Consider the following 27,177-nt stretch of genomic DNA (forward strand, 5'->3'; position numbering starts at 1 on the left):
TACCCTCCAGTTTAAAAACAGCAGAACACTAAAAGAATGCATGCTTTGCTTTACAGATCTACAGACATACTGATTTACTTTCACCAGATAAACCTGGACCAACAGACTCACTGATTTACTTTCAGTTAAATAAAGATAAGACACAAGACTGTGTTCAACATCAAAGAGGAGAGACTCTTATTTCCCACCTCGATTTTAAAGCTATAAAGACTGAAAGTCCAAATGAAAAACATAGTTTATTAGCCTTTTTGTAAGCAGCCACTCTCAGGTCTGCTCTTACAAATCAGCTGCCAGATTTGTAACAAGAACCAAGACACAAATGCACATTACTTCTATTTACACTGACTTTCACTTAGAGAATTGATTTCTAAGTGCTAATACTAGATTATAAAACGTGTAATACATAATTATTAACTTCCTTTATACTGTGTACATTTGAGTAGAACTACTACTACCGCTACTACTACTTTTCTATTTAATATTTGCATCTTTATTCTTAACATGCTCAGCATCCCTGTCACACCACCATTTAGCCCTCACTTCTCCATTCAGGTTATTTCCATTAACTGGAAATAACTGAAACACATTACATACAGTCAAGCACTACAAAATGATTAAGAGAACTTTTAATTACATATAGACACAAAAATTAGCTGCATGTTTCACTCTGAGCTTCATATTTACCTTTAACCTGTTTCTGCCCCCAGTTCAGGAATGGGGAAGATTTAGTGAGTGAATACAGCTTCAGTTCAACACATTAACCACAGATCCTAACATGTACACATTAGGTTTAGACTCACTGACTGGATGGAGAAGAGTTCAGTGAAGTTAGGCTGAGAGTCACCCAGGAAGGAGCCGTTTCCATAGGCGTGATGGGGGAAACTCTCTCCCCCCTCACCGCCCTTCGGACTGGACAGCAGGATCCCAATCTGGGAGGTCCGAACATGATATGGAAAATTCTTATTGGCCGCTGACGGTCGTGTAATAATCTAAGAGATGTGGATAAAAAGATATGATTGAGCGTTAGATCTATATATAGCTGCAAACACATAGCGTACCAGTTACTGTAGTGAGAAGTGCAATGCATGCAGAGAGTAGGAATATAAAAGCACATTTACGTGAGGAGTATGGCCCATTAGTAAAGAACAATGTGTCAAAGGTGAAGAAGAGGTAGATAAAGATGTGTGGAGGAGACAATCAACACGAGGCCGTTATGACTCAAGGATAGTGAATAATGTATGACTGACAGCAGCAATAATTCTGCTCTTGAATAATGTCAACTATGTAGGGTGTGCATGTGCGGTACGAACGAGGAAGACGATGTGAGCGTAGAGGTGGATGCCAAGCTGAATGCCGTTGACAATTTTCTCTCGAGCCCAACGAGGAATCCCAAAGTTGGCGATCAGAGCCATAACAGGCACTGCGAAAAACCTGAAGGAGACAAGTGAAAAGATTTAAGATAATGATGTGGAGAAAGCACATTGAAAGAAGAGAATAGATTGTGATGGTTGGAGAAAGACAGCGGATAGAGTAGAGGTAGAGATAAAGATAAGAGGGAAGGCGTAGATAATGAGGCGGGAGATAATGGTTGCAATGAGAGAGAAATACAGCGATAATATTAGTCTTTGTAATCTACACTTCATTTCAAGCTCAAGCTATTAAACACACAGAGTGAAGGGCAGAAAAGCTGAGCAGTTTCTGTAGAAGGGCATTTTTTCAGGCTAGTTTCCCCATACAAGGCTGTAAATTAACTTTCATACATATTGTACATGAGTATAAATTATTCCAATAGATGGAATCTTACCAGCAGAGTAAAAATAGACATTAAGTCAAGTACAATTATCCACAGAGCAAGCAGAGCACCAAGGTTGGGCACACTATGTTGTGGAAGGGTAGTGTAAAATAAACTTTACATTCCACGACTGCTGGAGCCTCCGCTATCTCATGCAGATTTTTTTTAGAGCAGCATCAATTATTCAAATCAAGAGACCTCAAACACAGAAATGTTTATTTTTCTAGGCATGCATTTTATGGCTCAGGTGCTATTATCTGCAGCGAGGGCAGAGAGGGGGTAGCTGTGCAGGGCTCACCATAGTGTGTATGTGGTGAAGAAAGGGACATAGAATGGCTGTTTCTCTGGGTAGTGTTTCAAGGAGACCAGCACAGCATAGCAGAACCACACGTAGGCTAGAAGCTGCAGGCCCATCAGTCCATAACCTGCAGGGCTGTCATAGGCGTACAGCACTTCGCCTGGGTCGAAGAACTGCCACAGGGACATGGGAAGATACATCAAAATGAATGTACACACATTAAAAACAAGCTACATTTGTACACACAGTAGAAAAGAGGCATCTGTTGACTTGGATTTACATTAAAGTCTGTGCTCCAATTATGAAGATGGATTGCTCACGGCCCGGTTGATGCACCGTGGTGACCTAGCCAAAGCTCAGCTTGTAGCCTTCTGTGCAAATGTTTGACATTGACACTTTTTCTCCACAACTAGGTCATCAGCACGTGTGCACACAGGTGTGAGAGTGCAGGAACGAGTGTGCATGCTTGTGTCTGTGGACACTAGATTGCATTTCACGGTCCACTGACCGGATAGTGTTGGCTGTACAGGTTTACCCTTGCTACATATTGCATAGGTCTGACTACTTGGTGTAGAGCTCCTCGGGATCCAGCCAGCCAGAGCCTGTAAGATTCGCAACTGCAGGCCCAATACCAGGAACACTCCTCAAGTCTTAATTTCAGTTCCAACTGTAACCTAGTTTGGTGTATTTTTAGATGGAGCCCCCTTGAGTTTAAAGCTCTTTAATAGTAGAGACCCTGTAAGAGGGCAGGCGGCAGATAAATTACACTGCTTCAGAGCCACATATTGCAGTATGAGAAATGGCTATAGGCGCCAGCATTAAAATAGCACGGATACTTCCACTGCACTTTTCCCATTGGGTCATTACCATGCTGTATTCAAAGACTGTAATCCACTGTCCCTAAAGGTACCACCATTACCTCTCACTGTGCTGAGGCCTTTTGCAGTTAGCAAAGATGTAAATGGAACACTCCTGAGTGTGTTATTAATTTATAAATACATCGAATGCTAAACATCATAGTTGTTGAAATGTGTCTGTCTTTCCACACCAAATGTAGAATGCATAATTTATAAGATATCTTGCAGTATGTTAATCAGTCACCAACTTTCCAATGCTGGAAAACCTTAAAGAAACAGTGACTGATCCAAGATTCATTATCTGGCTACGTTTTTAACTATTGCCGACTGTCATGTTGGTATTTCAGAGGTACCTAGTTGTTTCTGTCAGGATTTATGATACAAACATTCCCTACAAAAGTATTGAAAGAGTGAGGCCAGTTGCATTGTTTTTTTGGTTTTTTTTTGTAGACTGAAAACATTTGGGTTTGAAATCAAAAGATGAATATGAGACAAGAGATCCACATTTCAGCTTTTATTTCCAGGTGTTTACGTCTGAATCCAATAAACAACTTAGATGAAAGCGCCTTTTGTTTGAAACCACCCATTTTTTGTGTGAGCAAAGTATTGGACCAGATAGACGTGAAATAGATTAAAGGGAAAAATACTTCATATTTAGTTGCAAATCTTTTGTTTGCAATAACTACATCAGGCTTGAGACCCATTAATATTGCCAAAAGTTTGCATTCTTCTTTTGTGATGCTTTTCCAGGCTTTCACTGCAGCCTCTTTTAGTTGTTACTCCCTTCAGTCTCCTTTTTAGCAGGTAAAATGCTCTGTAGGGTTTCAGTCTGGAGACTTGTTGAGACTTCCACTTCTTGCCCCTGATGAACTCCTTTGTTGTTTTTCAGTGTGTTTTGGGTTATTAACTTGCTGCATGATGAAGGATCTCCCAGTCAGTTTGGTTGCATCCTTCTTTAAATGGGCAGACAAAATGTTTCCGTAGACTTCTGAGGTGATTCTGCTGCTGCCATCATTAGTTACATCATCAATGAAGATTAATGAGCCTGTCCCAGAAGAAGCCATGGATCCCAAGCCATGACATTACTTCCAATGTGTTTCACAGATGAGCCTGTAACAATATGTACCATCTTCTAAGTTTGTATTGGATCCAGACTTCGTCTACAGCAAGAATAAAGGAAGTGGGATCACTGTTCCAATACTTTTGGAGGGGACTGTATATATTCGCAGACTTAGACAATAGACATAGTGCATATTGATAATTAGTAAGGTACCAATGTAATGAGTGACTTGGCAAAAAGCCATTACAGCCCACACAGATGTCAGCCCAATTCTGCCATGAATATTAATGAAATTATTTTTAAAAAGCCGTGGAGAGCAGTAACAAGTGCAAATACTGTGTCAAACAATGTCAAGTCAGAAATCTTGCACTGGGTGTAATTCAAACTCCACTTTCAAATAAAGAAGTGGTTTTTCCATGTTATATGAATTTTAATTGAAAACTAACAGAACGGGTGAAGGTTTTTAATGATGACTGTACAGATTGTGGTAAAAATCAGAGCTGCCACTGAAGATTAGTTTCACTCATTATACTGTCAATTCTTTCTCCAATGAATTTGTTAGTCTTTGTATATTAAGTAATAGCTCCCAAGGACGTCAGATAGTTTGTTTATTTCATTAGATTATTCAATATTCAAATATTTTTTATAATATTTAATCAAACGAAAATGACAACCAGTCACTAGTTAGTTCAGAACTGTGTGTAAATTTTCTCAGTTTTGCATTGTTTTAAAAATGTGCACCTTTTAACATCCTTGAATATTTATAATAAAGATTACGACGATCTACCCAGTAGCTGTTGAGATATTTTAGTCTGGACCAAGGAAGTTATATGTATTCAAAAATCCAGTGGTAACAGTATGTGTTTTTAGTCTGTACCTCTGCCTCGTAGATGAAGAGGATGATATAGGTGATTGTGTAGACTGTCATGTAGATACTCAGCTTCACTGTGCCACTGTGACTGATTCTCGCCCTGACAAACACAGATGAAGCAGGAAGGTCAGAGATTTTACTCAAGTTAAATGAAGTGAACACAAATGCAGCATGCAAACAGATGCACAAACACACACACACACACAGACAGCACTCATTTAGTTCTTTCTACTGAAAAAACTAATTAATCTAATTAATCTAAAGGCACCAAAAGTACACTTAAATATAAACTTCACAAATATCAAACGGTTGCACAAACACAGACATGATAGGCTGTGCAAAGTTGTCCACACTCACAAAAGCAGAAATAAATGCTTCTTTATTTGTTTAACTGCAGTCAACAAATAGATGCACTTCAGCAAATAAACCTTCATCAGCATTTCAAACATCCTGCTCAGACTAATTCATCAAAGCACACCAGAGAAAACATATCAAAGCTGTGGTGTAGTTCTCCAAACTGTCAGCTTATCAGTCACTGCGAATAAACAGCTACAATTTTAGCTTAATGTTGATGCAGTTTTAAGCTTATTCACTGGGGCTTTAAGGCTGTTTAATAAGTTCAATAGATCACAGAATCTGCTGGACCCCGGGGACGTAATCCTTAAGTTAAAAAAAAAAAAAAAGCATCTTAAATCTTGTAAGCTTGGTTTTCATTCCATGAACCCAGTCTGGAAAATATCTGCAGGGAATTAGCTGAACCAGACTCAGGACCAATAACTATGTGCAGTGGTTTAGATGATGACTCACCGACTCTCAAACTCAAAACCTGCAATTTTAACTAGCTGTTTAGATTTTTTAAAAGCACGGTGACACTGCAGTGCCCTTTTCTCACATAAAACTGACTCAAAGACATTTCTGGGGATAGATTGGCTGACAACTAAAGTTTGAAGCTGGAATTGGAAAACTGAAGTGACAGCAAGGAAGGGTTGGAGCCTACATTCAGTTAGGTGGATACAGGATGATATTCAAACCAGAAAGATGACTTGAACAGTCCATCTGAAATGATGCCTGTCCAAAGCAAATGTCCACTAAATCTTGCCAGGAAAGAGTGAGTGAACCAAAAGTTGGTCAACCATCATTTCAGTGTAAATATAATCCCTCCAAAATGAGGTTCCCATCATCCAGCATACCAGCATCCATCTACCACATGCCCCAGATGTATCAGGTGCTCATCCATATTATCAGAGCCAGCATATTAACTGACTTTTTGACTGACACCTAACATTGTCATGTCATCTGATGGTGTTATGACTGACAGCCAGGCCTGACAGTGAGACAGTGGCAGCACAAACTCACACACAACAAGGTGACAGGTTGCATAAACAGGAAAACCAGTAATAAATAAATAAATCTACACACACACACAGAGTGTGCAAACATCCCACCTGGTGACCGTGAAACCTTTGCCCAACAATATGAGCATCAGAAGGAACACCAAGAAACTGACGGAGAACAGTAATTTCCCTGGAGATCAACAGAGAGATGTAGAGAGACAGAAAGTGAGAAAGAGAAGACAGAGGGGATAATTAGGTTGTGGTTTCCAAATCTGTAATATCAGAGGGAAAACGATAAAATCAGGTCGCCACACACGTGTGCGCACACACACGGTCACGCGTAATCCTGCATGCAATCGTTCATTCTGCAGTGCAGCACGGAGGCAGTGTCAGTCAGTGAGTGAGTGGCTGATGCAGGAGAAGAACTCACCGAGTATTTTCAGGCTGCCATTGCCAACTCCATCTCTAGCATACAGGCCCCAGTAGACACAATGGAACAACAGGCTGAGCACTGCCAAATGGAAAAGATGCAGGGAGAAGAAAATGGGAAAATAGGAGAAGGGGGAAAGAGGAGAGGAGAGGAGAGGGAGTGGGCGATGCAGGAGTGAAGGACGATAAAAGGTAGAAGAACATGATGAAGAAAGAAGTAAAGAAAAAATAAAGAGCAGGAGAGACAAGGAAGGAGAAAGAGTGGGAGGAGACGTGGAGAGAAATATGGAGAAGAGAAGCAAGACAGAAAATTAGAGGAATTGATAAAAGGAGCAGAAGGCTTGAGAAAAGTGGGAGGAGAGGGAGACAAGAGAATTTAGGGATGGCAGGAGAATCAAGAGAGGATTTGCCGAAGGGACAAGTAAGCGAGATAAGGGGGAGGTAGGGGGGTAGAATGAGAGGAGTAAAGGGGTGTTCGTCAGTAACGGCACACTCCACTGAACACTGTAGCACAGCACGGCTGTTTGCAATAGTTCCCCATTCAGAGGCTAATAAGGCCGATAATATCTCTGCTCTTGAAGTGGGGATTAAGGTATGAGATGCTGCAGCCGTGCGAGAGAGTCATCTTGAATGTGTGTGCCATAGTATGTGTGTTACGGTGTGTGGGTCCATAAGAACAGACGCGCTCACCCTCCACACCTGCCGCCGTCATAAACATTTTGTAGGTTGTGTGAAGAAGCTGTCTTCCCTTCAGATTGTCTGCGGAGGAAAAAAAAAAAAAGAAAACAAATGAGATACAGGTGATCGAGGGCTGTGTGTGAGAGTGTGTGTGTGTGTGTGTGTGTGTTGGTGGGGGCAGAGATAAAAAGGATGGAGATATGCTAACAGATGGCGAAGCAGAATGAGAAAGGTACAGAGAGAAGGGAAAAAAAGAACAAGGGAATGGGCCAGATAAATTGGGAAGCGACCATTAGTATGCATCCATCTTGCAATGCTTGGTTCTAAATGAGGCATCTTCTCTATTCTCTCTCTCCCTGATCCAAGAGGAAATATATTTAATGCGTTTTTAAGCAGGCAATTTTACTGCAAAAACACCCCCACAAACAGCAGTGGCCCTGGGGAAAATTTAAAGGGAGAGGAGGGTGTCATAAAGGTTCACAGACACTCACTGCCGCTCTGTATAGCCACCAGCATGGCCAGCCAAGTGCTGCTGGATCCTCTTGAGACTTCCTCAAAGGTACTCTAATGATGGCTGTTAAAGCCCCCAAAATGAAAGTTCTGTCCCCTTCCACTGACTTTAATGTGTTATAACATATTGTTTCATAATTTGCACCGTAGTCAGCATCTTTGACACTGTGATACTCATATTATAGTGTAATTTAGGAAATGATACAGGTACAGTAGGTATGTACTTTTTTCTGCATGTGTACAATATGTTCTTATATTATTTTCTTGTCCTGTGGTTTTCTTCTTAGCCTTCTTCACAATCTACATGAGCACAGTATATAGCAACATCTGGGACAATTAAAACATGTACAAATTCAATATACAATCAAAAGCTACTAAATGAGACCATTTTGTCACCTGCTGTCAAAAAAAATGAACCTTCAGTCTCTGTTTGAAAGCCGTTTCCTGCCAGTGTTAGAGCTGGAGTATTGGCTTCCTTTTCCAAAACAAATTTAATAAACATTCTAATGTCGAGGAATGCAGATTAGTTTTGGTTTTGCTAACCCAGATTTTGCAATGAGAATCTTGGAGATTTCTCCTTCAACACCAAAACAATCAAGATGAAAGGTTTATTGTGAATGGCAATAATTAATTGTAACATCAAAATCCAGAAACAGTGTTTGAATTCCTCTATATAATCCACAGACCTTTTATTTGAGCTGGTTTCTACTCATTTAATAGTCTCTATAAAAACTGTTCAGTGTGTTCTGTGGATAATTACTATTTTGAAAAAGCCACCTGCTGTTTAGTTTAACTCTTTTTGTGCTGTCGACCCAAACATGTCTATTCACACACATTTTACTGAGATGACTGCAGAAATATGCAGAAATGATTAACATGGCTGCATACTGTCCTAGTAAAACATCAAAAATCCTTCAAAAGTAACTCTGAAATGAAAGAAATGTTCTTTAGTTGCACTGCTCATCACTTCTCTCCACATTAAGGACATAATGTGGAATCACAAAGAGACTAATAGTTAATTTTGAGATGTTACAAATGTGCCAGATTAAAGCAAGAAAATGTGTTGTTACAATATATAAAAAAATAAATAAAAAAAAAACACTGCAAGGCTGCATGGCTTCACCTAACGTGAAGTTTCTGGGAACGAGTTTTCATTTAATGGCAAGTCACTCCTCGGGTTCCCTGATGCTGCAGGTTATTTGAGCTGCGCAGTTCATGTGACGAAAGTCGCTTCACTACCCTTAAGGCCACCGCTGCCTTCTCCACTCAACCGTTGACCTTTACATGAAAACCAAAACCTGCTCTCGCCATCCTCTCTGACTCCTACATCAGTGGTGCTCGTGCTCTGTTCTGACAAAGACGCGGCCAAAAGAGAAAATAGGTACATGCTCCACCTTTACTTATCTGAGGAAACACGAGAAGTTACTCCTATTCCATCAAGAAAACATGTAGATTTTATAATAGATAGGAAAAGAGCAGGAAAGAAGGCACTTAATGACTGCTGCAGACTTTGAATATCAGAATAAACTGGCTCATTCATAGAAGATGAGAAAAAAAAACAAAAAGGTACTTACAGGCAAAGTAGCAGGAGAGGAGGAACACCAGGGAGAAGATCACCAGGAACGTGATGTCTGTCTCCAAGATACCTGTGAATAGGGGTGGGGGAAGACAAGAAGCATAATTAGGTAAGAAAAAAGAGGAAAGTCGGAATGAAGGTGGAATCAAAACAAGATGTTAAAGGAGTCAATGAGATTCACGCAATATCAAGGTGAACAAGGAGGGGACAACTGAGGAAGAGCAAAAAGGAGACAAGGGAGGGAATGAAAAACACAGAAGCAGGTACGTGAAGAGGATATTGGATTAGGTAGGAAACAGAGTTACTGTACGGTTGAAGCTGAGTGGGAGAGAGAGAGAGAGAGAACATTTGGAGGAATAATTCACTTCGAAACTACTTGGGTCTCTTCTTCTTTTCATCCCTTCCTCTCAGTTCATCTATCATCATTAATTCATTCAGCCGTCCCTTCATTATTGTAATTTGTTCAGTTCACTATGCTTTATTGGCCGTGCTAAGTGGTGTTGGCTTGTGCCATCAGCGATTTGTTCCATAATCTCTCTTTTTCTGTCTAATCACTCTTACCAAACTCATCTGCAGAGAAATGCTGCGTCCAGAAAGACTGGCCATTGGTCAGTTTCATCTCGTACTCCAGCTGCAAGCCATCGCCCTGCAAGAGAGGAAGACAATTAGACACAGGGTGCGGTTGGATAGGGACAGGTGAGATTAAAAATAATTTCCTTTCATTGTCATTCAGGCTTTGTGAGCTCTACAAAATATACATTAACGCTTAAAGCTGTACTTCTGCTTGTATTTCTGCAGGCTGATGCAGTATGGAACCACTACTAAAACCAGTACTGAAGGTTTTTTAGGTTTCTGGTGTGCTACCAGTTAACATATGAAATAAAAACCTTTGTTAGTGAAAAGTGAGCTATACAAGAACATTGGTAAAAAGGCAAACTTCCATTTCTAAAAGAATAGGTAGATTATAATAATGTGCAAGCAGCTATTTGATGCCAGCTTTTGGCACTTCACAGTTGGTACTACAGAAACCAGCAAAAATGAACTGAGCCACCCAGACCATTAAAATGATCATTTCTATATTTCAACATAATGTTGTGTTATAACACAAAACAATTTTCTTTTTACAAGGAGGAGGAAAATCCCAAATCCTTCTTGGGTGGGGACACACGTTGGTTTGGCTGTTGATTGCACCGTTTAGTGAGTGAGTTCTCTAACTGGCCTGAAAATGCTTCAGGATCCCCCAGGTGTGTGGAGGAAGTTTGTAGAGAGAGGAACGGTTTGAGGCTGATCTGCGTACTGAGCTGGCAAAGTGATGATGACCCAGATTAACAGGATGGATGGATCATATCCATGGCAACTGTTTCCTCAGATTCAGCAAAGAGTATCATAACATTCTCTATTATTGATGATTACTCCGACACACTCATCAGTTACTTGTTGGGCTCATTACAATTATGCTCGGACACAAATGATCTGCTTTACAGTATTGTACGTGTGCAGTAAACCACTGTTAGAGTAAGTGATAAGTGTCAAACTGAAGTAAATTTGGGAGGTGAGAAAAAAAGCGAGATGAGGAGCAGAGAACAAGAGAGAGGGGACAAAGATGGGCTGACAATCTGAGCACAGAGAGCTCATTTCACACACACAAGTTCAAAGCCAATGAAGTTTGCGCTTGTTGCAGTGGAACGAGGGAAAAAAGCGAGGGAGGAGGGAAAAAAGGGGGACTTTGATTTCATTTGGCAGCTTGAGACTCCATCTCACTCCCTCTATCAAAAAGGGCGAGAAGCATAGAGCGTGCACTGCCACAAAATCAATACAGACACAAAGAGAAGGCAGACAGAGATAAAGAGAGTGATAGATGTAGAGGGAGAAAGTTAGGAAAGCAGGTAGAGCAAAGTCAGAATGAAGAGAAAGGAGCAAATGCAAAGAGGGAAAAGAGAGATGGATGCAGGTAAGAAGTGGCACTTCACAGCAGCGACTGCCTCTCTGTGGGACAAACAGAGTCACTGGATGATTTGGGAGGTTGCTTGTTAGTTTCAGGTGTAAAACCCCATCCACTTCTAATATTTCATCTAATAAAGTGAAACGTCACACACTCACATCTGTGCAGTCTTTCACATCTTGTGCTCTCTGGGCTGCTGATAACTGCATTTAAACAGGACTTCTGGGAATCTTTTTAGAGGGGATGCTGCCTATGGAACACAAATGTTTGCTCATGGTTTTACAGCTGAAGGCATCTCCCATGAGTACCTGTCAGGCGGGGTACACAATCAGTTATGTACACCTGTATAAAGTATGTGAACAAGCAGTGATGCATTACTTAGTAACACATTACAGTTACTTTTATCTGCACAATCAGTGTAAGGGATCAAAATATGAAACTTGGTTATGTTCAATTATGTGACATTTCATTGGCATGGTTACCAGCCCACTAGGAGTTAACACCGCGTCGCCTGTTGGTATGTTGGCCGCCTCTCTTCAGTTGACAACCTGTTCTGGAACGGTACATGTTAAATTAGCACAGCATGGATTTGGCAGGAGGTGATTTGCATCTACTGCAATAAAAAGGAGAAATGTAAATCCTAGTAGAGTCCTCTTGTTTTTTGTTGTGTGGTACTAAATAACTCCAAATTGTAGGGCTGGCTGCTTATTAAATCACAATGTCTGATTTTTTTTAGTTCCACACATATTAAATTCAAGCTGCCAAAAGTGGGCGTGGAGGATTTGGAGTTGTTTAAAAGGCATCTGCCAGAGCTGGGGGGAAGTAACAAGAGAAATCATGACCCTAAATAATCTGATCCTCATCACCAGTGTAAAGTGCAACTCTTTATCTCAATCACTGGATCATTTCCCCATGATGCCTTACAGACTTCACACCTCCAGTTTTTAACGAGGTGTTTAATAAGCGAAGATATCCCTGGTGACATCACTATGACGTCATCTGGGGCCTGACAAGCTCCTCCAAACCAACAAAGGACATTATTCAACTGAATAAAAACAACTTCATTGACTTTATCATGTAAAATACTTTAGGTCAAGTTTCCTTTTAATATGCTCTTGCAACAGACCAGACTCTTCTGGCAATGCTTTTCCCCAAGATTTTAGGAACTGCTTCTTTCAGTCAGCAATAGAAGCATTAGTATTGTTGAGCACTGGCGCTGACTCACAGTTGGCACTCCAACTCATCTTGAAAATGTTCCATGGGGTCGAGGTTGGTGCTCTGTGCAGGCCTGTCAAGTCTTTTCTCAACAAACTCAGACAACCATTTCTTTATGGACCTGACTTTATGTGAAGGGGCAATGCAATTTAGAAACACCAAAAAGCCTTCCCCCAAACTGCTGCTACTCTACAAAGTAGGAATCATACTAATGTCCGTCACACTATTATGACTGATCTGACAAAAGTTCAAGTGTTTTTAAATTCTACCTGTGTGAAACTGTGGGCTGTGGCATTAGAAACAGTCTGTGGCTTTGTGAAACCATAAAAACAGCCACAGGCCAAAAATACATATACTTTTGACCACACAGTGCTAGTGATATTAGGGGTGTAATGGTTCTGAAACACCGCATGTCTGTTCCAACCACAACATAACGTACAAATATTCTAGCAGAAACACACTCATTGCATTATATTTGCAGTGTGAACAACAGAATCAACAAATCATAAAGGATGTAATATAGCTCTCAAAAGACTCCTAACATTGACAAATGCTCATGTTATTATGTTGTTGTTTATTACCCTAAAGAAGTCGAAGGTTCTGGCTCTCCCTCTGGCACAGGAGGACACGATAAGGATCCTCTTCCTGTATGTGACTGTACTGCAAGTCTCTGAGAGATACAGATTACATGTTTCGGAAGACAAAATGTTGTTTATGGGGGTGTGTTTCCACTCCGGTTTTTTAACGATGAGGCACCTGGCCAAGTTGACAGCTGAGAATCTTTGGCTATTTTATTGGCCCATTAACAGCCAGTCTAATTTCAGCTCTTTCTTGGTTCCCTACAGAGGTAATTTGGTTTCATTAGCAGCATTTCTGCTCAGCATAATAAAGCAATAGCTGATTACAGCCATTCAAAGCTGTCCGTTTCTCCACTTCACCACAAGAATAAACACCTCGAACCGAAGCTCAGACAACAGATGCTGCGAACAACAGGGTGAGCTGATGTGTTTTTTACATTTTTTAAATAATAATTATCCAATTAATTCTATCTACATCAGTGTTTAATTGTACGATGTATAAAACTTTTAAAAAGTTTAATACTAAATATTACTACTGAAACTTGTTGACCACCCCACTAATTAAAGCCTGATAATGTTTTTCATACAGACAATGTACTTATCTGAAAAAAATTCATCCCAACAGCCAGAGGTCCTCTGCTCTGTAATTTGAGATGACCTGAATTTTATTTATAATGTCTGACTTTCTTTCCTTGATGAAATAATGACTATTTGCAGCCTTGAGGTTTCCTCTTATAATTAATCAAGTCAAATTGCCTGTAATTGTTAAATAATGATCAGCCTCTCATTTTAACTTTTCATACGGGCAAATCTACATCTTTGGATTGAGAGTAGACATCCTCCTGTTTTAAGAGCTTTCGAGCTTATATACATTTATACTCACTACAGCACATGTAAAGACAGAGGTGGAAAATACATGAAAGGGAGAGAAAACAGAACAAACAGAGGAAAATGTGTAGCAGCAGATAAAAGTGAGGACGTCAGGGGAAATGCGTGGAATGAGCAAAAAGCAAAAGAAGAAATGCGACCAGTGAGAAGACAAGATGGAGTGGAAAAGCACAATTAGAGACAGGCTGACAGAGAGAAGCAGAAAATTGGAGAGGTAAACAGATATGAAATGGCGAGGGGCACGACACAGATTGGTGACAGAGAGTTGAAAGAGAGCGGGACGTAGCCAAAGATTGTGAGCGACAGAGATAGGAACGACGGAGAGGTGTGAAAGTGAAAGGGAAGCGAGAAGGCGAGTGGCGAGAGACGAGGGGTGGAAATTGGCTGCTGGGTGCAGCGTGCATATGTCCCTGGGAGTGAAGACGAGCTTTTATATGTCCAACAGTATTAGGCAGCACGTCTATCAGCGGACGCTGGCGTGACAGTAAACCACACTCCGCAGGAAGCATCCATTCAAATCATATCCCTCCTCAGCTAGTACTCAGACGGCACAAAAACAACCCCACAAAAATCACTTCAATCAAAGTGCTCGCACACACCAAGACACATAGAATCATGATCAGGAGCGTGACACTGATGTGAGCAGAATGACACTGACGGTTAGGTAGACAAACTGTGATACGCATTCAGCAGATTCATCTTTTCACTCAACACATAAAAACAGCACACACAAATACAAACAACACACACACACACACACAATTCCAAGCATTCGTCCTTGAACGAAGCCCTCAGTGTAGGAGGATCACCACAGTATCATCACCGAGCAGAGCTATCGTTATACAAACTCATGATTTCTTCATTGAGTGCCCCAGTCCAGACTCACATCAGCAAACAACACTCCACATCAACCACCTTGCTCTTGTTCTCCTGGCACGCCATTAACACAACCAGTCCCATTATAAAACAACACAGTGCTTCAAATTCCCTGAAGCTAGTTAATCAGTAGGCTACATCGGAGACCTTGTTAGACATGTTTAGCACATTTTAAGCAGACAGTGGCATATCAAGAGTCTTTGTGCTTTGATGCAGAAACCGCTGTGGCATGGGAGAGAAACCGATTCAATGTCCAGAGGCATTTCAGAGATGAATGCACAGATAAGAGATTAGCTTTGTGAATGGCATTTCGGCCTCAAAGTTATAAGATGTAATATAACACAGTAGAATATATATATTTTCTAAATTGTCTACTACTATAATCCCAGGGTTAAAATTCCTAGTATGATGCCATTTTTATTTTTGCCTATTCAGATTACTTTTCTTTCATAATTTAAAATGTAGCTTGGTGCCAAATGTTAAAATAGAAAAGCGCATACATGGACAAAAATTAGACTTAAGTTGATTTAAAATTTGCAAGGAGCCAGCACAAAAAGTTGCCCTAAATCATCCGGCATTTCACAGAGCTTACTTCAGAGCGTGCCTTTGCTTCAGCTTTCTACTTTTAATATCTGATGCTGTTGCTTGCCACTGAAAGCTGTTCAAGGTTTAGCTTGGCTGCAACAACTTAAAACCAGGATTTAAAATGTTGAAATAGAATTCTTTGGGCATTTAAACTGGCTTTTTAGATATCTACAACAAATAAATAACTTTCTTAAAATAATCGCTTTAATAATTCCTCCAAATATGAGTCTTAGTAGATAGAAGATGTTGATGATGCAAGTTTCAGGACAGCAGTGGACTTTCTCAAAGTGTTGTCAAATAAAGTCACAACACTGGCGTGTTTGTGTATGAGCCCTGTGTGATAATGTTATGTAATGTGATACATTGCCATGGTAACTGTCTGGTATTACACCTGCCCTTGTAGAAAGACAAGCTAGTTGGGTCAGGATGGGTCGGAGGTCAGTGCTTACCCCACATTTGCTCAGAGCAATGTACCACCATCTCTCCCTCACCGAGCGGAAACTGCGGCCGCCCACGCAGCTCAAGACCTCCTCATTGCCTTCTCCCTCCACCTGAGAGAGAGAGAGAGGAAATGCAAACAGAAGGGGGTACACAGAGGTTGCTGTTATCCAAATCAGTAGCGCATTTTACCTCAGGGACACAGTGAATTATCACACCCCAGCATGACCTGAAATGTGGCAACAAGATCCACTAACCATCACAAAAACAGAATCATGCTGGCAATCACAATTCCTAATGTGATCAACAAACATGTTGTGCTGCCACACTGAAAAAGAGACAAAAGCAAATTTTTTTGTTTTTAAAAGGTGTTAGAGAAGAGTATTTTGACTTTATTTGGTCGGGGAGGCATCAACAGTGGAAATGTGTGCATCAGTAAAACACATTACGGTCCATTAGCGCTCACTCTCTCCGTGTGTGTTTCTGTGCACTTGATTTCCTCCTTTACATATCCCCGTGCTGCTTTTGCATTACAAAACAATATGGCTTTGGAAAGATGAAAACAAGTGAAGATAAAAAGGAACAATGAGGTACACTGCAATAAACACATCCTGTATATCACAGCACTGAGGCCAGAGGTTGATGCAGAATAACATCTGCACCGGTTTGCGTGGGATTGCGTATCCTACTCATGGACAATTTGGCAAAATAGATGGGAGCTGAAACTATAGATGTTCATTAGACATGTCTCTATGTATGAGTAAGTTAATGTGTGTGTGTTCTTACCACACAGCCTGACCAGGGGTAGTGCGTGGTGAGGTTGATGACCTGGTTGTTCTCCGGCCTCAGCACCGCCTCCTTCTGGTAGCAGTTCTGACGTAAAGTGAGTAAAAAGCGTGTTGAGTTTGAAACATTCAAAATTCACATGCTGTGTCTACTTAAGCCTTTGTCTACTTTTATTTCAGTTTTTACACGTTTCACTAAATATTTTCCAATAAAGTTCAAAAGAGGTACCCAAACTTGCACAGCAGGCAGCTGTGGATTATGCTGGTTGCATATTAAATAATGACAGATCAACAGTGAGGGCACAAGAGACGTTTTTCCAGTCCAGAAAATGCAAGGTGTGTTTAATCAAAATGTGACAATTGAAATAGTGTCTGTATTGCCTGCTGGTCTATTGAAGCAGCTGGAATTAAAATTGATATTTTTGTCTGTTCAGTGATGGATTTCTTATTGCGTGACTGATGAATGTAAGTGCCAAATGGCAACTCTACGCTGAAAGTTATTATTTTATTATAATCTAGGAAGTGGACACAAGAATGTGTCTGACAGTCAAGAAATGGTGCAGTGTTTGTAGCCAAGCTGGAAATATCTCAATATCATGTTACATCTGTGTCAGGAGCTGTCAGCAAGACAAATAAACCACCAAAATGAGTGTATGCAGCTTTAAAATGGGTAAGTGGAGGGTACAATAAACAGTTACTTTAATACATTATTCATTAGTTGGGAAAGCAATTTAATGTTTACTTATATGAAAGTGTATTATGTTGTATCTTACAGCACCAGAGGACTGTGCAATGCTAAGGAGTAGCAAGCATGAATTAAGAACTTATGCTACTCCTATAGCTGAAGCACAGGTTAATATTAAACACATTTATTATCTCTAAAAGTCATTTTAAATACAAAGACTTAAATTCATGGACTCACCCAGATGTTAGTTGTTAAATGTACACCATATCAATAGCAGAAGTGTGACTATGTATGTATCCCCACAAATTATGTGGAAAGAGATGCTTGTTCTAGTGTTTTGAAATAAAAACAATGACAGCGAGCCTGAATTGGTGATTGCACATGTCCAAAGTGATATTCTGGAAACAGCACAGGAATCACAGCCCTTTGTTTATACATGGACCTAACTTTGAATAATGCAGTTGCACAGTATTTCCTAAAGTATTCACCTAATATGGATGTAGGTATCCTTAAATGAAGTCTGATGGAAAGCTCTTTACCTTATCTTACTTAACTTAATCTGTTCAAGCACTGGGCCAAAACAAAAAAAGAGTCACTGTCCAAAGACTTATGGACTTTAATATAAACTGTACTCTTACTGGTATGAGAACCAGAAAAAAACATTTATTCGCAGAAATTCTTCTTTGTGCTATTTTCTGTGGAGCAGCTTCAAGCGTTTTACTTTGTGTTCACAAATACGGTTTATACCATTCTTAATAACAGTGTGTATCATCAGTAATACATTATTGCTTAGTTAAAAGTCTGCATTTCCAAAATATCAGATTTTCAGGAACTGAGGAACGTTTGTTTTATTCTGAGCAAATGTGAAAATTAAAAACACAAGACTGGACGGGGCTTTTTCATTACCACAGTGACATGCTAATTAGCAAATGGGCAGGATTTCTCTTTAAAACTGACTTTTGATGCAGAAATTGTCAATATCTCACCTTTTCATGCCTCTTGTACACAGCTGGCCACTGAGAGCTGTCATCAAAGTAGAGCAATATGTTCTGACAGCAGCGAGACTGCACAGAGGAGAGAGACAGGGAGCGAGAGAAAGAAAAAGAGATTAGGAGAAAGGCAGGGGTGGGATGTGCACAAATCAGAGAGAAGGCAGTGAGACAGTTTGAGATTTATAAGACAAAAACTGTTTCCAAAGTCTGCAGGCAAAAAACTGTAAAGCACGGTATGGGCAGAAGAAGACAGAGCGGAAGAACAAAACAGACGCACTGAAAGACAGAGCAGAGGAGAAGGAAGGGAAAAGGAAGGGATAGGAGAAAGAAAAGAATGAGAAGGCTATAACAGGAACAGCCTTAGGAAGAAGAGAAGAGAGAAAGAGCAATTGCATCATTTTAGATGAGGTTAGAGGAAGGAAGGAAAGAAAGGAAACAAAGGAAACAAGACTAGTTGAAAGAAAGGACGAAAGAATGATAAAAAGAAAGCACTTGTGTTACCACAGAAGTGTGAGCAAGCTGAGCCAATAAGTACATGATACAGACACATGCAAACACGCAAAACGCAATCAACCTACCTTTGGATAGCGAAATCGGAAGTCCAGATGTCCAAAGTCAGTGAGAAAGCAGAAGCGAGTGAGGAAAACCCAGTCCTGTAGTCAAGACACAGAAGAGAGATGGCAAACAGTGAAACAACAAGCATCTTAACTAGATTCAGTGATATAAAAACGATGTGTTTTACAAGCTCAGGTTCCCATGCCAGTATGAACTAATTAGAAATAAAAGTTGAAGTGGAAATAAATGGGGCAATGACAGAGAAATTAGAGGTAAAAGGGAGGAAAAAAAAAATAGATGTTTGGATATAAGACAACCAAGAAAAGAGGAGAGGAGTTGGTGCCAAGAGGGTACATTTTTAGAGGGTAAATATAGAGGACATTAAGCGGCTGCTGAGTACCTTAATAAGCAGGAGAGGTGGAGGAGAAGAAAAAAGGATCCATTCTTAATGTTACTCAGCCATAAGCTTGGCAGCATGAGACCAGATAATAATGCTGATGGTGTTCTTCCCCAAGCTTACATAAGGCACTGCAGCCGCATCACCATGGCAGACCATCAGTGGTGGTCTATCTATATATATTCTATACAGCTGTAGGCAGAGACACCGTGTAGATATGGATCATAGTGCTGAACACAGCACTAACACCACATCATTTATATGGTGTTTACACACACACTCTTCTTCATCTGGAAGACTGCCCAGTGTGAGTAGGGCCTTCTGAGACAGCCAGAGTAAATGAAGAGTTACAAACCAAAATGAGACAGCAAATATTTAAGGTGAAGTTCCAGTTCGTCTTGTTTAGTAAAACAAATGAGAAAATTAGGCAGTTTTATTCAGACGGATGACAGCGGAGACACTGAGGCTGCATCAACATCTAAAATGTTACAGATTTGCAGCGTAATGTTTGACTAAGTCGATCCAACATTATGAATCAACAACTCAAAACTCTGTTCTCAAAACAAGTCAAAAAAAGGACGATTGTGAGCGTGATTTATCCAGTTCAGCGTGAATGAGTAACTAGGATAGAGTGGGGTGGCGTTGCAAAGTCAAAAATCACAATATAAGTGACTCACTGCCACAATTTCAACATCTCTACAGCATGCATCTCTGTTCATGTTCAACGTAAGCAGCACAAATATGAACTTATAAATAACTTCGACATTACATATAAACTTGGGTTTTCTGGAGAATTTATATCCTCACTGTCAATCTGGTTAAGCTTACAATGCCAAGTTTAAATACGTCTATTAAAGTTTATTTTTAAACTCAGGTACCAGTACAACACCTGCAGTTCTGTGCCAATACTTTTTCCTCAATATCTTAGTTGAAAGAACAAATGTGGGCTGTGTATAACAAAATGATTCATTTAGCATTTAACAAAATATGATCAGCTTTAATGTTGTCCTCTCACAAGCAGCCAAACAAAAAAACATTAGCATAAATAAAATACAGTCCAAAATTGTTTTGCAGATGAATTAATACCTTCAGTATCGGTGTTATAATGTTAAATGTATCCATGTCCATATTGGCTTATAAGTAACTACTTATTTAGCATGTTCAATGCCAAATTTTTGTGAAACAATTAGTGGTTAATAAACCATTTAGCCAACTGACAAAGACATAATCTGCAACTATTCTGCATTAGTCTGACAATGAGGTGATGTGTGACCACACAGATAACAAAACAGGAATTAATTTTTCATTTCTCGGAACAGTTTATTATTGTACTGCTATGGAGCTTTTTAAGACTATAAAATACTGTAAAGTTGACCTGCATATAAATAACACATTTGATACCGTCTCCTACTTTAGTATACATCATACTGATTTCTCTTCAAGTTCTAAATCAGGTGGTATTGACTTTCTCATTAAATAAATCACACTCTTTTAGAGATCCAACTACAACATACTATATTTTGACTTGTCCAACCACACATAATGTGTCGCACATTTCAGCCTCTCCGGGGACTGGAGCACAGGTCTTTTAAAAACTGGCCTTAAGGTTGGTTGGTATGAACCCTCGATCTCCAACCAGCCAACAGAACTCCATGTGCGCCATTATTTTGTAATTACCTCTGCCCAGTGTTCTCTCTACATAAACAAGCACAGTAATTTCTGTGCTAAGAAATAAAGTGCAACTGGAGCAGCGTAGCATGGCCGGCCCTGCTGCCTCCATATATCACAGCAAACAAAACCACATCCATATTTCTGCTGCTGCCAGCCGGCTTCGGCCCCCGGAGCCTCTGGGTTATAATTCATGGCAAACTCCAAAAGTCACTGGAGCCAGAAACTCGCTCCCACCTCCGTGCGTCGTCCTGGGTGACGCTTAAGGCTGTAACCATAACAACTGGGGCAGCTGAGGGAAGCACTGACCCAGAGATGAATCCCTGGAGAGAGGAGTCAGAGGTGGTCTGGTTGGGATGGTGGGGGGTGGGGGTGTTACTTAACTCACCACAGGCTAGCACTGTGAAAGCTCCCCTTGTTGGACGAACACACACAAATACCTTCGAGCATCTGTCGCACACTCCTACAGCATGTCATGACACACACATCGCACCAAACGTCAGTGCACCCCCACCCCTACCTCTTATTGCCATAGCAACCGTAGCATGCCTTAGTTTGCAGCTGCCATAGAAACATCAAAAGGCCAAATTGTTCATTCACAACACACACACACACACACTTATTGTTTCTCTTACGCTCATCCTTCAAATTACCCTACTCAATAACACAGCAGTAGTACCGTTTACAGCTCCAGCTGAACAATGACAATAATGTTGAGACAGATACCTGTAGTTCTTCCTAGAAGACTTCCTAGCTGTGTCAGCCAGTTCTTAGAGGTTCACACACAAACACACATATCCAGAAGTGGACACATGCACTTAGCAAACTATTCCTGGACCAAGTTCAAAAGAGGTTAATCAACTGAAGTAAAACAATTAAAAAGATTCAATACCAAACCAAAAATGACCTGATGATCTCATCAATTACTCATTTTGCATTTTATCCAGTAAAAAAACAACAACCAATTAGCCACCTGCCTGGTATCTTTAAGTTCAAAGCACCCCGATTAAACAGGACTGACATATCAAATGAGAGCCAACATCAGACAGTCAATACACTCCCTGAACAGCAACATTACGTCCATATGTATTTGTGGAACTGCCTATTCTTAGGCAGGTGGCATTAATATGCTGCTATAACAACCTCCACTCTTCTAGGAAGGTTTTCCACAAGAAGGCTGGCTGCACGGATTTGCTCCCTTTCAGCCACTGGAGCATTAGTGAGGTCAGGTACTGATGTTGAGTGATAAGGCCCGGCTCACAGTCGGTGGTTCAATTCATCCAAAAGGTGTTTGATAGGGTTGAGGTGCAGGCTCCGCATAGTCAAGTATTTTTTTTTTTTTTTAAAACACCCGCACACACACACAGACACACACATACACACACAGTTGGCAATACTACTTTATGTATTATGACTGCTGATCACGGAAAACGTGCTATTTGAAGAGGCTACCTGGGCTCCAAGACATTTTCTTGCACATTTTTTGCACAGGTATTTTACATTTATCCTTATTGGTGAAAAAGAAACATTACTCATAAAAGTCTGTTATCAAACGAAATTGCTGATCTCTGGCAGTAGAAGTAATCTGATTAGTCGACAATGAAAACGATCACTGGTTGCAGGCCTGTGTGTAGACACATGATGTCAGTGGCACAGTTAGCGTACTGCTAGACAGGCCACTAACAGTCCAACGGGGCCAAAATGGCATCAACAAGCCTGTGTGGCATTTGATGACTGTCAGCAAACAATTCACTACCAGGGTCAAACTATTCCACAAACGTTAGCTACTAAACCAAGCATCTGTTAGTCAGCCCAGTGTAGCTTGGTGTGTGTTTGTGTGTCAGCGGAGAGCAGAAGAGATAGTGAGAACTGGAGAGCGGCAACAGTGGATGAGGTGTCTACCTCAATCTCCTTTTAGTCTTCTTATTTCCCCGTGGCCACTGCATTGTAATGCAGTCACTCAGCCACCCCACTAAGTATGTGTGTGCTCTTGCACATGAGCGTGTGTGTGTGTGTGTGTGTATATATATATACACACCCCATTAATCAAGTGCTATGCCTTGATGCAGTATACAATCACTTCGGTGCTTCACAGTCTCTTTGCTTCTTTCTTTCCTCCCTCACAGTTTCTATTCTTTCATCTCTATAGCTTTCTGTCTTTTTCCCCTTTTCTCACCAGATCCCTGTTTGCTTGCTAAGCCTCATTAACAATTAATTACCAATCAGCTAGTCAAGTCACCCCTGGACCGCTGGGCTTCTCAATGATTCATTAGTCAGGGTTACACAATGCTGCAACGCATAAACACATTCACGCAGTGACAAACACACGCACACACACAAACACATTTAAGCTCTGTCCTCCTCTGTTTCTCAGAGTGACTCACATGAGAGCACACACTTTGCAGACACAAAAACAGCCATGCACACACCCACACACGCACAAATTAAAAGGAACATATGGACACATGAAAACACTCACAGTCACGTGCACACGCTTGCATGCGGTGTCTGTATCTAATCACAAGTCCTCATTAAAAAGAAATGCAGCAAAACTGATTGAGATAGAAATTCCAGACGTGCAGAGTTCCCAAAACTTACTTCAATGTCGACTTTTTAGTGACTTTCAAAGTGTTGTTTGGTGAAATTCAAGGATTCAGAAGTGGCATACTTTAAGATGCGACATCTTAATTAAAAATATGTTGCATTCTGGGCCTCGTTACTTCATGGTGCCATTAAACCCAGTAATCCTGGTGAAACCCTTCACTTCAAAACAGTTGCTTCATCAACCCCGACATCCACCAGTGCTTTTCCTCAGGATGTATGAGCTGTTGATTTTAGGTTGGGGAGAGGCCCGGAGAGCTGGGGCATGCTGATGGATATTTGGTGCTAGATTTTTAAATTAGAAAGAGAACATTCAAGGGCATCTGTTCATTTTCATTGAGTTTTCAAACAAAGGTTCTTGGTCTAATCACAAAATTCCATTAACTATGGAAACTAAAAAGAGTTTAACCTGTCTATAGCTACATTTGCTTTCACAAGAGAAAATCACCACATGAAAGACGGCATTGTTTTTAAATTACAGAGCTGCAAATTAGACTACAAGTTTAACTAACCAAGTTTATCCTGGCTGCTGTAGCCTTCTTGGGCATAATAGCAACGCTGCATTCATGTGTCATTTAGTCTTATTTACTTAAAAGTTGACTTTTCTTTGATTCTGGTTCAAAAATGATCCTGGACACCTCAAAAGTGGAAACCTTACTGTCGGCAACTGAATTATTTATTATCTTTCATGTTGAAACATGATGCACATCTATTAAAAAAAATAATAATTTGAAATTGACGTTTAACACCTAACAGCCAGTGTGTGCTGTCAAACCGTACCTGGGAAAATTCTCAGCTCAACTTCAGGTCAGGTGAGAACTTTGCTTTTGTAAATGTTCAACATCAGTCTGCTGCAAACTGACACAGGAGACGCGGCCTGAAGCAGAGTATAGATTTACTACCATGCTCAAGGGTCCCGAGTTGTTGGCTGCTGAAGAAGAATAAAGTTTCTGTTCCTCTCCCTGTCCACGTTTTCCCCAGCTGGATTCAAAACGACGACCTTCGTCTGACCTTAAAGCTACAGTACTGCTGGGACATTTTATCAGTGCCTCCACACACAATGAGCCACTTAGGCTAATGTACTCTTCAACCAGTTGACCACTGTGCCGCACCAATGCCTTCGATGACGTGGCTTGGCCTCTGTATTACTCTAGACATCCCACAGTTTTCAACTGTTTTATCCCTCTCTGTGAGGTAAATTGCATTTGTCAACAACTCTGCCAAAACCCTGCCTTCACCTCTGCAGACACCGATACAGCTCCAGCATCATGAGATCGAAGCAGAGTGTTTGTGTGTTGGACTGCATCCTGTATGTGTGTGTGTGTGTGTGTGTGTGTGTTTATTCACCAGAGCGAGAGGGGACTTGGAGTGGAGTTAGTGGGTGACCTTGGGACAGGAAGGCACAAGCGAACATCACACACACACACACGCACGCACACACACACACACACACACACACACACACACACACACACAACATACCAGGATGTTGCCCGATGTCATTTAAAGTGCTCTGTTATTTTACATAGGCTGTCGAATGATCCCTGACGGGCTCAGTAGCACAAAAACAACCATGAGATATATGGAAAAGGGACGAAAAACATTTTTCTAATAGCATTTGTCGATTTGTCTTAAGTCACTTTATAACTAATTATTTAACAATGCAGTAAAGCTAAAATAATTATTATTCAATTAGTTGTTTGGATCTTTAAGCAAAAATTGCAACACCTCAGGACTGCAGAAAAATATCTCAAGGTCCAGCCTTTCTTGATGGTATATCTATGAGTATTTAGACCCAATGAGCAAGTCAGATGATAAAGACCACAGATCAGATAATAGATGAAATAAAAAACTAATCAGCAGAGCAACAGATAATCAAATGAATCGTTTGTTGCTGCCTAACTCTGCAATATGGATTCACTACATTGCAGAGTTTACATTTAATGTAAAGACTGTTTCATTCAAAACCTTAGAAAACCACACAGATCGACTTGCCCTCTTATTTACTGCAGAGGACTAGGACAGTAGATGCTCTTCTGGTGTGTCTGTTTCTCTCTCTCTCTCTCTCTCTCTCTGACACACACCCCAACACTTGGAATTTGCCCAGTGCAACCCTATTGCAGGCCACAGAGCAGCTCCACCGAAGCAGGTGCAGATTCATCGCTGCATTCAAGGGCATCTCAACAGCCGTGATGGATGGATGAGTGCCTCTTGTTCAATTCATCCATTCAGACCCCCGTCGTGAACCTGGGGATTTAAACTGGTGACTTCACTCTCTCAGTTCACCGTGAGGTTTTAACTTTACTGTAATCCGAGCTCACAGAAGGTGAGCACAGTAAGTTGGCAAGAGTGAGAATTAAAGCTTGTTCTGATGTATTTTAGTCGTTTTTTTTTTTTTTCCCCGGAAGACACAGACACAGGTAAGATGATATACAACAAAAGTAGCCAAGCAGCATCTTGGCAAGACATGAAAATCTGTGGTGCACAAACCGCCTGAGTGAACAGTTAGTACTAAACCAGTATTTATACTGTTTTAATAACAGAACATCACATTTATTTAATTTTATATGAGAGTATTGTTATAGAGGCTACTAGTGGTCTCTACTGTTGAACTCAGAACAAAATGGTAGACAGCCCTACTGTACCTACTACTCATGTATGTCAAACTTGATCCACAAACTCGTGAGAATACAAACTAGAGATGTGGAACAGCAGGTGGTAGCCTCCTGAATTACAAACAACCCAGAGCTACAGTATCTGCCCGGTTGCACGGTTGCATTTCACTCGCAGATCTTGTCGGGGCAGCTATGGTGTCGATGCTGATCAGCCTTAAAACGCACTCAAAACCTCCACCAGGCTGTGACTGAGCCCAGTTTCTCCCGGATCACAAATCCACCGCTGCGCGCCAGGAGACATATGACGCACACCTGTAACGGGTGCTCCACTGAACAGAACCACCACTGCTGATGTGCTTTTAAGCATGGCAACAAATCACGCAGGGTTAGCTGGGTCTGTCTTACAGGTGAGGAGCCGCTATCGGAGGCTCCACCGGCAGCCGTGGTCCGGCGGGGAGCCGCTTGCTGGGGCTCCAGTCGTGCCAAACACCGTGATAATGAGGCTAAAACATACGCCACAGTCAACACGCACGCAAATGGCGCGCAACTGCAAGACAGAATAGAGGTGAGTGTGTGTCATATGACGGCGTTAAACATCCACGTAAATATCGGAGGCAACTTAGCAGTGAATTGGTCTGGGCTTTGGTCTTTCCGCGGAACAGTCCAACACAGAGGCACCTGCGAGCGGATACGCAGTCGAGTCCGAGCCGCGCTCCTTCCAGCTCGTGGCGATGTCATTGTCGCCAAGTGTCAACTAATGAAATAAAGAGGAAAACCAGCGCTCACCTCTTTGGTGTTGACGATGCCTTTGACGTATTTCCCAAAGACTGAATCCACGCAGAGGGCGCTGGACAGCACGGCCAGGCACAGGAGTCTCTCCCCGACCCTCACCTCCATCTTTCTCTCTCTCTCCCCTCCGTTTGTGGCTCGTCTGCTCTCCGGGCTCCCTGAA

At 41.1% G+C, this 27,177-nt stretch overlaps 1 protein-coding gene across 2 annotated transcripts in view; it reads right to left on the minus strand.

Annotated features, from left to right (window-relative positions):
- tmem145 (transmembrane protein 145) overlaps nucleotides 1-27,177 on the minus strand; it is a 32,501-nt gene extending 5,324 nt beyond the window's left edge. Inside the window, exons 1-14 of one of the 2 annotated variants that reach the window (XM_026369984.1) lie at nucleotides 27,012-27,177; nucleotides 18,968-19,042; nucleotides 18,384-18,461; nucleotides 16,714-16,800; nucleotides 15,939-16,040; nucleotides 9,967-10,051; nucleotides 9,404-9,475; nucleotides 7,341-7,400; nucleotides 6,643-6,723; nucleotides 6,324-6,402; nucleotides 4,885-4,978; nucleotides 2,091-2,263; nucleotides 1,311-1,431; nucleotides 801-989 (exon numbers count right to left, since the gene is read on the minus strand). In XM_026369984.1, coding sequence (XP_026225769.1) covers nucleotides 801-989; nucleotides 1,311-1,431; nucleotides 2,091-2,263; nucleotides 4,885-4,978; nucleotides 6,324-6,402; nucleotides 6,643-6,723; nucleotides 7,341-7,400; nucleotides 9,404-9,475; nucleotides 9,967-10,051; nucleotides 15,939-16,040; nucleotides 16,714-16,800; nucleotides 18,384-18,461; nucleotides 18,968-19,042; nucleotides 27,012-27,122 — 1,407 coding nt within the window. In that variant the 5' untranslated portion in view covers nucleotides 27,123-27,177. Of the gene's footprint in view, nucleotides 1-800; nucleotides 990-1,310; nucleotides 1,432-2,090; nucleotides 2,264-4,884; nucleotides 4,979-6,323; nucleotides 6,403-6,642; nucleotides 6,724-7,331; nucleotides 7,401-9,403; nucleotides 9,476-9,966; nucleotides 10,052-15,938; nucleotides 16,041-16,713; nucleotides 16,801-18,383; nucleotides 18,462-18,967; nucleotides 19,043-27,011 lie in introns of both variants that reach the window. The other variant, XM_026369983.1, reaches the window with a different exon arrangement.

The sequence above is a fragment of the Anabas testudineus genome, chromosome 16 (genome assembly GCF_900324465.2).
Source record: "Anabas testudineus chromosome 16, fAnaTes1.2, whole genome shotgun sequence".
NCBI classification, from domain to species: domain Eukaryota; kingdom Metazoa; phylum Chordata; class Actinopteri; order Anabantiformes; family Anabantidae; genus Anabas; species Anabas testudineus.